Consider the following 14,985-nt stretch of genomic DNA (forward strand, 5'->3'; position numbering starts at 1 on the left):
AAGTCCTCATTTCTTCTCATCAAGCATTTGGGAGTGTCCCTGATGATGAGTGTTTTTAGAAGCTTAAGAGATCGGTAAAGGTTGGAATAGAAATTAAAGGGAATGATGAGATTGTTGACGAAGCCTTAAGACATGTGGTAAAATATGCAGACCAAATTGCTCAGGAAAGATAGTAGTTAATAATGGCCAAGGAATTACTAGGTGTCTGGCCCTCCTTTCAATACCCTGCCTGTATTAAATCATCTACACCTCACAACCACCCCAGGTACTTTTCCAGTTTTGTGGATGGGGAAATGGAGGCTCACAGAGGCTGGATCATTTGCCCAAGAGAACCAGCTCCTAAGTGGCAGAGCCAGTATTCCAACACTAACTCCTCCCAAGGCATGTGCCCCTGGTCACAATATGATGGTTAGGATAAAACCAGATAAGTAGAGTCGGCCCTCTGTATTCTCTGGTTTGTCATCCAAGAATTCAACCAACTGCAGAGAAAAAATATTTGAAAAAAAGTTTTTCTGATGTGCATTATGCAGTTAGGCCATGAAGGTTGCATCTGTACTGAACATGTAGACTTTTTCTTGTGATTATTCCCTAAACAATACAGTACAACTATTTACATAGCATTTACATTGTATTAGGTATTACAAGTAATCTAGAAGTGATTTTAAGTACCTGGGAGGATGTGCGAGGTTATAGGCAAATACGATGCCATTTTATATAAGGGACTTACTTGAGTATTGTCAGACTCAAGTCTCAGACTGAAGACTCAGACTTGAGTATCTGCAGAGGTCCTGGAACTACTCCCCCAGGGAAACAGACGACTGTATGTGGTGTTTAAGCCAGTGTTCATATGCGTTCACCCACCCACTCCTCACCCCCCAAACACACATATACATAACCACATGTTCACCCACGTTCCAGTCTTTTTACCAGCTCAGGAGTACGGGTAACTAGGTATCCAACTTCCGTTCATGTACTCTTCCTCCTCATAGGACTTCTCACGTATGGACAAGGAGTCCTATGACCTACCTCCTCTCTCCCACATTTCGTCAAGGTAAATGTAAAGACATACAAATACTGAGTCTGCGTTACAAAACATATGCACACACATAGCCCATACATAGCAGAATTCAACTCAATACAGATTTGCCTTCTCCCATTATCCAGGGAAATGCATGAGTTAATGCCAAAGACATTTGGCTCAGGTAGTGGAAATGGGGAGGCAATGGTGAAATGAGGTAAGAAATTCCAGGACCAGAAGGTGGATGCAAGTCATCAACTGCTTTTCCCTGGAGCTTGCTCTTTTGGATAATTGCTGCACGAACAAGCACCAACCCTCTGCCTGAGCCTCCAGTCCCCTTGGCCAGATTCTGAACCTGGCTCGGGTTGGAGCAGATGCACACACCGCGGGGAGTCTCATTTGCAAGACCTGAGTGTTCCCTTGCTGTTTCAATGCTTGCCGCAGGGCCGGGGAAGGAGGATTTGTCAGAAATCGTGAACTGTGACAGCCAAGCGTTCTCCTGCAAAGACTAGGCCCCCCAGGAGCAGCGAATCATGACTTGCACAGTGCTTAATGATTCACGGGAAAACAAGTTTCTCTTCTGCCTTGCTTGCACTTTTGCAGTCAGCTCCCGCAGCTGCGGGCAGCACTGGGGCGACATCCTGCCAGGCTCTAGTGTGCCGGCGCTGCGGGGGACTGGAACACTAGCAGCGCTGCCCCCAGGGGCTAGGGGCGAGGGCCATAGGGAGGCTCCAGAATGGCCCCTTGTTGATCCCCAAGGATGAGGTGGGCCCTGATAAATACCCTTCCCGTCCAGATAGCAGAAAGGCCAAGTTCAAACGCAGGGTGTCCAGCTTGGCGTAGCTCTGGGAAGGAAGCCGAGAGATCCGGTCAACTGCCCCCGCCCGCCCCGCTACAAAGCACAGCACAGCACAGAAGAGCCAGCTAACCTTGGAGCCAAGGCAGTTACTGCGTCTGCGTGCTCCGGTCCCGCCCCCAAGCAGCATTAGGAGGCCAATCTCCCGTAGGCCGCTGTCGCTTAGCAACGCGTGAGTCTCAATCGAGGTTCCCAGGGCGCACGTTTCCTGGCAGGGCTTAGTCCCTGGTCATCCTTGAGGCTCCTCGCTGCCTCGAGTCAGGTCTTAGGAACCCATGGAGGGAAAGGATGACAAGCAGCAGTAAGTGCTGGGGTTTGGTTTTCTAGTTCTCCTTCCAAAACAGTGTTTTCCTCCTGGGGAGAAGGGTGAGTGAGAACTGAGGGGTGGGTCCTCAGACTATCGGGACTTTTCCTCTTCCAATCCCCCACTTCCGTCCCATTTCTAGTAGTTGAGCGCTTACGGTGATACTTTATAAAACGCACTGTTTACTGGGCACCTACTTTATGTCAGGTCCGTTACAGGCATTGTCTGGCCTAAAATTCTTGGTCATCTCCAATGGTGCACTCCTTCTCACACACCACATCTGATTTGTTAGCGAATTCTGTAGGCTTTACCTTTTATTTTATCCGGAATCCACCACGGCTAATGCCTTACACTACCGTCCGCAAGCACCAGCGTCTCTTACCTGTGTACTGCAATGGCCTTGCTGCTTGCTCCCCTTGTTTCTCTGCAGCTTCTCAGGACAGCATTCAGAGTGGTCTTTTCACAACACACGTTAGATCACTCCGCTCCAGTGGCCACTGCAGAGTGAAAGCTAAGGCTCCGACATGGTTAGGGGCCTACGCACTGTGACCCTTTTCCCTGACTTGGCCTCCGCTACTACTTGCCCCTCTGACTCCACTCTGCACCAGCAAATAGACTGCCTTGCTGTGACCCGCGGCGACTGTCAGAGTGTGGTCCCAGACCAGTACCAACGGGGCACTTCCTAGACGTGCACTTCCTGCAAGCTCCCCAGCACAGATTTACTGAATCAGAAACTGAGAGCAGGGTGCAATAATCTGGGTTTGGTCATGGCCTCCGGGTGATGCTGATGTACCCTCCATTTTAAGAGCGATTGAATCAAGCTCGTTGTGACACGGAGCCAGTAGTAACTGCCTCCAACGCCTATATTTTTGTCACTACATCAGTGGTTCTCATATATGTAAGAATCACCTGGAGAGCTGGCTAAAACAGCGTCCTGGGAACCTGCCCCAGAGACTATGTTTTAGTAGGTTGGGATGGACCTATGGATTATATTTCTAACAAGCTGACAGTTGACGCCAATGTTGCTACTCCGAGGACCACGCTTTGAGAGGCACCATTCTGAGGGCAAGTGCACTCCTGCTGCGGAGCTCTGGCTGGTATACTTCACTCTGCCGCAATTCTCTGCCCCAGTAGCCACCTGTCATTTTCAGTCGTCACCTTACCAGAAGTGCGACTGACCTCCCACGTTCGTGCACTCCTTTTTCCCCATTCCCTGCCTAGTTGCCGTCCTCAGCACTTGACACCATCTAACAGAATACGGGCACACCTCGGTTCATTCTGCTCCGCTTTATCGCGCTCCACAGATTTTGCATTCCTTACCTTGCAGGCAAGACCTTCCAGCAGCAAAAAGATCGCACTTACTTTATTGAGGTACTTGTTTTATCGCGATACTTGCTTTATTCTGATGCTCTGGAATCAAACAGGCACCATCTCCGAGGTATGCCTGCACATGTTTTACTTATTATTTATCTGCCTTCTCCACTAGAATGTAAGCTATATGAAGGCAGGAATTTTGGTTTGGTCACTCCTGTATCTTCAGTGCCTCGAAACTCATAACTCAATAAATATTTGTTGAAGGAATGAGTTATTCAATGTTATTCATACATCTCTTGCAATAGGTATCATTGTCCTTATTCGGCAAATGACCAAGGCTCAGGGTACATGGGTACAAATGACCAAGGGTACATGGCAGGGCTGCAGTTCCACCCCAGGTCTCATTTACCTCCAGCCCATTAGTGTATTAACTGTCTTTTCTTTCCAGTAAAAGATTACTTCGGAATCCTATATTTCCCATTTATGTATAGTTATACACTGTGAGTACTTAATTGATGAACGCTTACGAACGCAAGCAGGTGGCCACAGTCCTCTCCTCCAAGGACCCGATTCCAGTACAAGTGTATCGCTGGGTTATAACTATGAGAAGCATTTGAAAAAAAACTAATGTCAGAAAAACAGTGGTGAATCAATCACAATCTTTAAATAAATAGTTATATCTCTGAAAGGGTAATAGAAAAGGCCTTAGAAGTTCTTTACACTTTACCAGTAATCCATTTTTCCAGATGTTTTACAGAGCAATTTTTGTTGGGATGCAGGGAACTAAACTCCAAGGGAACTGAATGGTGTCTGTGTGTGCTTTAGAGTAAGGGCTGAGAGTGTGCAGTTAAAACAAAGCCAGAGTAAAAACAACTCCAGCAGATTCACTAGTGATAGTAAATATTATAATGGCTCTGGATATAAATACATAATGTCTGGATGGTGCGAACCTAGTGATGAATGAAACACAATCTTTGCCTTACGGAACTTACTGATTAGTGCTCACCAAAAACAAGTAAATAAAAGTAGGTACCTAAATGATTAATTGTGGTGTTATGAAAGAAATGAAGGAAATACTAAAATGGGGACTACATGGGGTCAGAAAGGGGACACCCAGGAAAGGCACCTGAGATGACTTTTAAGCTGCGATGTCAATGTCAGTGAGCCAGCGGTGCAGGGCATTGGGAGCAGGCCAGTCCAGGCAGAGGGAAGGCAGGGTGTGCAAATGCCTGAGGGGACAAAGACTGGTGCTGAAGGAAGCGGAGAGGGTGGCTGGAGGCATGAGGGGAGGGAGGCCTGAGTGCACTGAAGACGGTAGCTGGGGCTGGGTCACGCTGTGATGGGACAGCAGGATTTCCCTGTAAATGCAATGGGAGGCCGTTTCAAGGGTTTCATTGAAAAAGGACTTGACAAAGGAGACGGAGCTGGCTTTGGTTTGAAGTAAGGTAGGGGTCACATTTGAAGGGCCATGTAGAAAGCTGAACAGAATCATTCCCTTTCCCTATAAATTTGGGTTCATATTTACTCACCGTTCATGGGTCAGGGCTTTGATTTTAAAGGCTTCTATGTAAAAGTATCCTAATTCACATAATTCATTCTTACCTTTACTTTTCAAGTATATGACATTTAAAATACTCCCTTTTATAATATCTATTACTCCTTATTTAAAGGGAGAGAAATTCTAAACACTAGGTATTTCTAAGCCTTTCTTTAACATTTTAAAGAGTTCAGTAACTTTCATTTTTCTGTACTAGTGTCGTTACTAGAAGCAAAAAGCAATAAGAAATTGAATTGTTCTGACATGTGCTCAGTGATCTTTTCTTGATAAACAGTAGTGGTCATTTGGTAGCTTTTATAAGTTTGCCAGGTGAGCTTTTAAAATTAAGTAGTTGTCCTTTTCCAGATAGCTGAATTGACTAGGTAACCAATTTTTGAAGATGAGTTAAGATTATGTGATGGCCACGTGAAGAAATACTGTGAACACAATTTGTAAGCATGATCCATTTACTGCTCTTTCTTTACTCCAAGCAAGTGAGCGTCTGTGCCCTGCACTGGCAGCCTGTCATGAGTCATCATTATTAGCACAAATCCCTTTATCTCAGGTGACTCAGAGCATAGGATACCCTATGCAATTGTGGCTCTCAGTACTGAAATGCTGATTGGGGGTGATTTACTATTTAATTCTGTTTTTCAGACCACATACAATAGAAGATGCTGGTATTGTATATGTGACTGAAAAAAACCAAGAATTCAAACATGAGAAAGAACCTGCAACAAGTACACCACAATCAAAACCGTGTGTCAGGAGAGGACGCGTGTATCATGCTAAATTCATTGACACAAACGCAAGAACATACAATGATCCAGTTCCCTACATCGAGCCCCCAAAAGGGTCTGAAAATAAGGTCAGACAGATGTTCATTATATACAAATAGAGACTTAGATTCAGAAGCCGTTTTGCTTATAGGATGTGACATATGTCAGACTAATAATTTTTATAGTCCAATAGTAAAAAGCAGTAACCTGGGACTATTCTCAGAGATAATTTTTGCATACGTGTGTGTGGGTAGGTAATTGCATATATTCCACATATATTTCATATATATATATCCATATTCATTCTAGAAAAATGATTATTTGGATTCCTTCCATATACACACACACACACACACTATGCTCGGAGGTTACTGAAGAAATCTATTGTATTTTTGACATATTCTAACATAAAAATTTCCCATGATACTCAGTAATTCAGATACTTTCTATAAAATAATAGCTATCATTTACTGAGAGTATATGAAGTGTTAGGAATGAGCTAAGTGTTTTATATAAGTTATATCTTTGAATCTGCGCAATAATTTCTAGGAGGTATTATTGGAAATACTTTACAGATGATAACATACTCCAAAACAGTAAATTAACATGTCTGGGGTTACACAGTAAGCAAATGTCATAGGCCTGTCTCTGACGCAGGACTGTTGCTTTAGCCAAACCACACTTTTATTCACTATTATACTAAATATATTCCATTATCTTCTTTTTCTTAAAGTCAGGTTTGTTGAGGTATAATTTATTGTATTAGTTTCCTATTGCAGCTGTTACAAATTACCACAAACTTAAACACTAGCTTGAAGCAACACAAATTTATCCTCTTACAGTCCTGGAGCTCGGAAAAGTCAGTCTCATTGGCTACTGGCAGAGCCGGCTCATTCTGGGGACTAAGGGAGAATCTGTTTCCAGCTTCTAGAGGCTTCCTGCATTCCTTGGCTCCTGACCCTTTCCTGGTCTGAGCCAGCAGCAAAGCATCTTCAAATCTCTCTCTCTGCCTCTCCTGCCTAACCTCTTCTATGGCCCCTTGTGATTACATTAGACCCACCCAGATAATGAGATAATCTCCCCCTCCCAAGATCCTTAACTCAATCATGGCCCCAGCGGTTCCTTTTGCCCTGTCCAGTTGGGTATAGTTTTGAGTTAGGTGTATCTGTGAGTTAACTTAACATTTAAATGGAGATTGCTTTTAGAGGGTTCTCTTTACAATAATAACATCAACTGTTCTTGTCATATAGTAAACCTTCATACTAGGGCAGTTTTAAGACTATTTTATTTCATAACAATTAATTCGGGATTTAAAAGAAATTGATAGGCTATGCCTACATTAAGGAAATAAGTCTATACAGAAAAGAAGCTGATTTAAGAATCAAAATAGGAAAAAATAAATAAATGAACAAAAGTTCATTTATTTCAATAGGAGCTGCTGTCAGTAAGACGGGTGACAGAGTAGCCCTAGAATCTTTACTAGTGCTAAAAGCTAAACGAGTCAGAGACCTTTAAGAGATGGTACGGGTAAGTCTGGAATGAAGTAAGAGGGCAGGTGAGAGGCTGATAGTAGACGGAAATAAGAAGTTACAAAGAAACGCTGAAGATGCCTCTGCATTAAAAGCATGTTTGACTCGGGTAGGGAGTGAAGGGAATGTTCATATTTAGAAAGTAAAGCAACAATAAAAGCCCTTGAATGTACTCATTTCCAAGTATCTGTGGAGTAATAAAGTGCTCATTTCACATACTTGTAAACTTTGTTCTTTTATTTTAGATGATAGGTTTCTTTTTTTATAGTATTTTTAAAAATTTTTATTGTTATTCAATTACAGTTGTATGCCTTTTCTCCCCATCCCTCCACCCCACCCCAGCTGAATCCACCTTCCTCCCCCACCTTCACCCTCCCCCTTGATTTTGTCCATGTGTCCTTTATAGTAGTTCCTGTAATCCCCTCTCCTCATTGTCCCCTCCCCACTCCCCCCTGGCTATTGTTAGATTGTTCTTAACTTCAATGTCTCTGGTTATATTTTGTTTGCTTTTGCTTCTGTTGATTATGTTCCAGTTAAAGGTGAGATCATATGGTATTTGTCCCTCACCACCTGGCTTATTTCACTTAGCATAATGCTCTCCAGTTCCATCCATGCTGTTGCAAAGGGTATAAGCTCCTTCTTTCTCTCTGCTGCGTAGAATTCCATTGTGTAAATATACCATAGTTTTTTGATCCACTCGTTTGCTGATGGGCACTTAGATTGCTTCCAGTACTTGCCTATTGTAAATTGTGCTGCTATGAACACTGGGGTGCATAGGTTCTTTTGGATTGGTGTTTCAGGGTTCTTAGGGTATCATCCCAGCAGCAGAATTGCTGGGTCAAAGGGCAGTTCCATTTTTAGTTTTCTGAGGAAATTCCATACTGTTTTCCACAGTGGCCTCACCAGTCTGCATTCCCACCAACAGTGCACTAGGGTTCCCTTTTCTCCATATCCTCTCCAACATTTGTTTGTTGATTTGTTTATGTTGGCCACTCTGACCAGTGTGAGATGGTACCTCATTGTGGTTTTAATTTGCATCTCTCTGATGGCTAGTGATGCTGAGCATCTTTTCATATGTCTCTGGGCCCTCTGTATGTCTTCCTTGGAGAAGTGTCTGTTCAAATCCTTTGCACATTTTTTAATTGGGTTGTTTGTCTTCCTGGAGTGGAGTCGTGTGAGTTCTTTATATATTTTGGAGATTAGGCCCTTGTCTGAGGTACCATTGGCAAATGTGTTTTCCCATATTGTTGGTTCTCTTTTTATTTTAATGCTGTTTTCTTTAGCCATGCAGGAGCTTTTCATTTTGATGAGGTCCCATTTGTTTATTCTTTCTTTTATGTCCCTTGCTTTAGGGGATGTGTCTGTGAGGATGTTGCTGCGTGGAATACCTGAGATTTTCCTGTCAATGTTTTCCTCTAGGGCTTTTATGGATAGGTTTTTAAAAAAATTAGCTTGAGTTCTAGAAAAAGTAACTGATTTATGGTAATGCTGGCTTTAAAATAAGAGTAATGAAACTAAAGTTGCCTAAATATTTAAACTGACATATTTGGTATCTTAAGGTATTTTGCTACGATAGCATCTTTAGAACACCAGATTGGTTGATTTTATTTATTTACAAAATTAAATAAAAACCAGTTATACAGTTCTACCTAGGGACATAAAATTGGGGGTGTTAGCAGATGTAAAAAGGTGTTTTTAGCTCAGTCACTTCCAATGAAAACAAGTTTAATTATCTTGTATTTTTAAATATTGGTATTTTAAGAGATCACACTATTTTCCAAAGTGTTTCCCCCTCCCAGAAGTGCACTTTTCAGAGCACTAGACCTTTGTTATGTGCTCAAAAAATAAAATTCAAAAGTCATATAATGTTTTCAAAAAGTTGTATTTTTATTTACCCTTCCGAGAGCTTCATGGGTCACATTAGTATATAAAGGTTCTGAGAAATCCTGATAAGCTTGCTTAATTTTCCTTATCTCAATTTTTCCCAAATTTATTTAACTATAGAAACCTCTTTATGTAGCACCTATTAATATGCTGCAGAACTAATGTTCCACAGAACACAATTTAGGAATAACTTATTGGGGACATTACAAATTGCGTACAAAGAGGTAGTTGTCAGCACTCCTTGCAGTACCCACAGCACAATAGAGATGAACTTAGATAGAATGTAACTCTAGTCCTTGTGACGGCACTTCAATTTTTAAAGCCACTAAGCTCGACTAGTCAAATGTGATTGCCTCTCTGTGTAAGGTATTATTGAAAGTCCGTATTTCCAGTCAAGATAGCAGCACAGGTAAATGCAGTTCTCAAATCCTCCCACAACCACATCAAAATTACAAGTGAACTATAGAAAACTATCATTCAAAACCACCCGAAATCTAGCTGAACAGGTCTTACAACTAAGGATATAAAGAAGGAGCCACATGACTGGTAGAAAGGGCTGAGACGCAGAACAGGCTGGTTCTACACTCGTGTGTGGTGGATAAAAATCAGGAGGGATATCCCGGCTGCAGAGGTCCCCCATGTGGAGCAAGGGGTCCTAGCCTCACACCAAGTTACCTGCCCCAGGGTTGCAGTGTCAGGAAGAGACATCCCCATAACTTGTTGCTGTAAAACAAGCGGGGATTGTGGCTGAGTGAGGAGGGCTCTGGAGTTCCAGGCAGTTCCTCTTAAAGGGCCTGCACACAGACTTAGTCAGACTCATTACCTCTTAGCTCAAGTGCTGGGGCAGCAGCTTAAAAGGTACCAGGGACATACGGGAGGAACTGAATTGTCTGGCACCAGGGTGAGGGCTGGAAGGGCAGCTTTCTACCAGACAGAAGTGCTGGCAGAGGCCATTGTTCCATTTCTGAGCCTTTCTCCCTCAACAGGAAGGCAGAAGCCATTTCTGAGTCTCCATCAACCTGACTATCACTATTCACTCACCCTTGTGATTCTGAGACTGTGCCCCACCCAACTTGTGGGCGCACCCACACTATTTCCACTGACTTTGCCATAAAAATGGCCTGCCTTGGTTCATGGTTCAGACTTTTCTAAAATCTCTCAAACAAGCAGCATCTGGCCACATACCTCCCACTAAGTGGTGCCAGGCCCAGCACTAGCGGCAGCTGGCCTTGGGCTTCCTTTGCAGCTTGGCCTCTCCTGGGCAACCTCCCAGTCCAGCACAAGTAGCAGCCATCTGCAGATCGCTTCGTAGCTCATGCCAGCTGGCCCAGGGAAGAATACAGGTAACAGCTGACCTTAGCCTGCACCTCCTGGGAGGCCCTAGAGCCAAAGTACCCAGTGGACAGCTTCAGACCGTGTCACAGTACCACCCAACCACCTCCATAAGCGACACACTCAGGGGACAGACTCAGTGAGCACCAGAGCCCCAGTGAAGTAAGTACTGCTCTGTGGGGTGGGCCCCTGCACAGCTGATTCTCCACAGTGGTCACAGCCAATCAGCCTGGGGGACGTCCCTCATATTGGCATGCTAACATAAATCAAGGCTCCACTACAACAGGATGGTGTACACAGCCCACACGGGAGACAGGGGCACACCTGGAGTGTCCAGCTCAGGTGAATAGGGAGGCTGTGCCACTGGACCCTATGGGACACCTACTACATTAGGCAACTCTACCAAGACTGGGAGACACATCAGCTCTACTTAATACATAAAAACAAAAACAGGGAGGCTGCCAAAATGAGGAGACAAAGAAACATGTCCAAATGAAAGAACAGGACAAAACTCTAGAAAAAGAACTAAACAAATGGAGACAAGCAATCTAGTGGACGCAGAGTGCAAAACACTGTTTATAAAAATGTTCAAAGAACTAAGTGAAGACCTCAACAGCATAAAAAATGTCCAGTCAGAAATGAAAGATGCACTAACTGAAATGGAGAATAATTCAACAGCAGAGTAGATGAAGCCAAGGATCAAAACAGCGACTTGGAATATAAGGAAGCAAAAAACACCCAATCAGAACTGCATAAAGAAAAAGAATTTTTTAAAATGACGATGGTGTAAAAAGTCTCTCGGACAACTTCAAGCATACCAACATTAGCATCATGGGGGCACCAGAAGAAGAGAGAGAGCAAGGAATTGAAAACCTATTTGAAAAATAATGACAGAAAACTTCCCTAACCTGGTGAGGGAACCTAGACATACACATCCAGGGTGTGCAGAGTCCCAAACAAGATGAACCCAAAGAAGCCCACTCCAAGACACATCATAATTAAAATGCACAAGGTTAAAGACAAAGAATCTTAAAAGCATTAAGAGAAAATAAAGTTAGTTACCTACAAGGAAGCTCCCATAAGACTGTCAGCTGATTTCCCAACAGAAACTTTGCATACCAGAAGGGATTGAAACATTAGAAGAAACATTAGAAGTAATGAAAAGCAAGGACCCACAACCAAGGTTACTCTACTTAGCAAAGCTATTATTTAGAAGGACGTACAAAGAGCTTCCCAGTCAAGAAAAAGCTAAAGGAGTTCATCAACACCAAACAGTATTATATGAAATGTTAAAGAGTCTTATTTAAGAAGAAAAAAAGATAAAAATATGAACAATAGAATGGCAATAAATACATAGTTATCGACAATTGAATCTAAGAACAAAATAAACAAATAAGTAGAACAGAAACAGACTCATAGATACAGAGAACACTTTGACACTTGCCAGATGGGAGGGGGTGGTTATAAGGATGAGTGCAAAAGGTGAAGGGATTAAGAAGTACAAATTGGTTGTTACAGAATAGTCATGGGGATGTAGAGTACAACATAGCGAATATAGTCAATGATATTCTAATACCTATGTATGGTGTCAGATGGGTGTGAGATTTATCAGGATGACCACTTAGTAAGATATATGTCCAATCACTGGGGTGCACACCTGAAACTAATATAATATTGTATGTCAACTGTAATTGAAAACTAAAAAATGATTTTTAAAAAGTCCTCATTTTCCTAGGAATTCCTCAAGTGTGATTTTAAGTCCCACACCTCGCCACCACCAGCAGCCACCTTGGCCCAGTCACTGTGGCTGCTGCTGTAGGGCTCGGCTTACCACCTCTTGCTTCTTTCAGCTCGTTTCTCCAGGATGTCTCACTTTCTTTTACTACTTATCTCCCAAGGATTCTCCCTTAACTTCCCAAAGAATGGAAAATAAGTAATGTTTACTAATGCATTTCTGAAGACTTAGAGATAACACAAGTGTAACACAGAGACTGCTTCACAGTGGATTCCAAATGTGACTAACAGGTTCGTAGTGCAATGGTTGTTAGGCCTTCCAAGGGTCAGGGGTCAACGAGAGTCTCATCATCAGGAATCTCCTGGCATCTCCCTACATGGAACCTCAAAGACTGTCATCCTGGGGCAGGAAAGGAGACAGGCCTTGGGCTGGAAGGGAGGAGGAAATCTTTGCTTTACAGATTGTATTTATTTTTAAAAAGATTTTATTTAGATAGAGGGGAAGGGAAAGAGAAAGAGAGGGAGGGAAACATCGATGTGCAAGAGAAACATCAACGGTTGCCTCTCACATGCCCCCACCTGGGGACCTGGCTCACAGCCCAGGCATATGCCCTGACCTGGAATCAAACTGGAGACCATTTGGTAGGCAGTCTGGTGCTCAACCCACTGAGCCACACCAGCCAGGGCTGGGTTCAAAGTTTTAAACCAAGAACAACTACCCTTTTTAAACAAAATTCCCTCTACCACCTGTCAGTGTGGTCTGACCCCTTAAGCCTAGACAAATGGTAGACAGAGCAATAAAATTTTAGTCTTTCTTTTTAGAATGAGATGAAGGGAAAAAAGAGCTTCCACCTATGTCTTTAATCTTATAATCTCTTATAAGCAAATGCTTGGACCAAAAAGGGAAGCACGTGTGCAGGGCTGCAAACACACTCTCACTCTTCCAGGAGCAAACCGGACTTGTCACGGACAGGGCACCCCATCCAGAAATAGAAATGATAGAAACATGTTCTGAACTGTAGGATTTCATCCTGCTGAAATGAAAATCCATCCAATTTACAGCACTAGGCATTTGCACCAACTATGGGGTCTTACAGTCATTAAGCACACTTTAGGAAAAAGTGTTCATTATTTCCTTTGTGAAACTAAAGAGACCATTTTGGTAAAATTCTAAATTCAAAAGAGTTCTTGAAAGTTGAATCAGTATCTGCTTTAAAGATAGGTTTTGCATTACATTCCTGTTTGATGAAAAAGAAATTGAAGTCTGCCCGGCAGTTCCTAGTGGTTCACTTATCCCAGAGTCATTTTTCCCAGTTATTAGGTATTAGCCAGAAAAGTTTCTAATCAACAAAAGAGGTTGATAGAAAGTGCAAATCCTTAAAGCCTTATCACAGGAGATCTTTCTGAGGATACTCACTTGGCACCCTTTTCTTTTTACTTTTGAAATAATTTAAGTAAGTTTGTGCTCAGCTGGCTTTGCATGCCATAGCAGATCTGATACAGCTGTGTGGCGCGGAAATTAGAGGCGTGCACGGTGGGCGGGGTTTGCACCGTGGCAGCTCTCCTGCCTGCTGGTGATGGACCTCGGGGAAGTTTCTTAATCTGCCAGCAGTTTCCTCATCTGTCAAGTGGGTGCACCTATCTGGTAGAATTCTGGTGAGCATGAGAGCAGGCCTGTGCCTCCCAGACCTCTACCTCTGGGCGTAATGAGCACCATGGTAATCATGGGGCTGCAAGAACCGGTCACACTGACAATAGTAAAACCCGGCTATTTTCCGCCAGATAGTGAGAAGACACCATCTTTCTCGTACTCTGCTCTAGGATTCCTAGGATCTACATGAAGTAGTTTTATTTATTGTAACTAACCTTTTAACCCATTCTGAAAAAAGAGGCAGCTGGTCTCTCCTATCCTCCAAAATTCCCTACTTCCTAAATTTCTTTGATCTCTGCAAATTTATTCATTACTTCTGGTTACAATTTGTCATTGTCCCAACAGCTGGCACTCATTTACAGTTGCAAAGTGAGGTCTAACTCTCTCTTCATCTGTGCGCGTTCGTCCCATCTCCCTCAGCGCGAGGGGAATTTCTCTTACCAAAGAACCTAAAGTTGAGCAGCTCTGACTTTAAGCCCGGAAGAATGTACTTCTCCACATTTTTAGCCTTTCATTGATTTCTTGCTCCAGCAGAATCCCCCCAACCACCCGAAAACCCTGTGGGTTGCAACAGGCATTGTAAAATAAAATAGAAGACAAAAGTAATGAAATAAAATAGAAAAATACTAACTGTACTGTGTGTAGTAGGAATAAGTATTGTTTTTGTGATACTGTTTGAGTTCTATGTATGTGTATGTATTGTGTGCTCTCGCATAACAGCATAAAATGTATTTCTGGTGTGGGTCATGGACTAAAACCTTTGTAAACCACCATTTTGGATGATAACACATTATTTGTATTGTCATAATGAAAAATATAGAACATAATTTTAAGATTAAATCTTGTTTAATATATATGCATACATGTGTACATATATAATACAATTGTGTACAACAAATATAACTATTTTGTTGCTTTTTATAACTCCATCTGTTAATAGAAGGTAGTTTAAGAATTTAGCATCTGTATTTTAACTAAAAATATAGATATTACATTTGCAGATGTCTTAAAAAATATGTGAAAACATGTTCCTAGATTTTAGAACTT

At 42.5% G+C, this 14,985-nt stretch overlaps 1 protein-coding gene across 1 annotated transcript in view; it reads left to right on the forward strand.

Moving 5' to 3' along the window:
- Positions 1–2,039: 2,039 nt before the first annotated feature.
- The window catches only part of CIMIP6 (ciliary microtubule inner protein 6), a 31,741-nt gene continuing 18,795 nt past the window's right edge, over positions 2,040–14,985 (forward strand). Inside the window, exons 1-2 of the mRNA XM_024552987.3 lie at positions 2,040–2,175; positions 5,687–5,897. Of these exons, the coding sequence (XP_024408755.1) occupies positions 2,150–2,175; positions 5,687–5,897 (237 nt within the window). The 5' untranslated portion in view covers positions 2,040–2,149. The remainder of the gene's footprint in view (positions 2,176–5,686; positions 5,898–14,985) is intronic.

Source organism: Desmodus rotundus, chromosome 5 (genome assembly GCF_022682495.2).
Source record: "Desmodus rotundus isolate HL8 chromosome 5, HLdesRot8A.1, whole genome shotgun sequence".
NCBI classification, from domain to species: domain Eukaryota; kingdom Metazoa; phylum Chordata; class Mammalia; order Chiroptera; family Phyllostomidae; genus Desmodus; species Desmodus rotundus.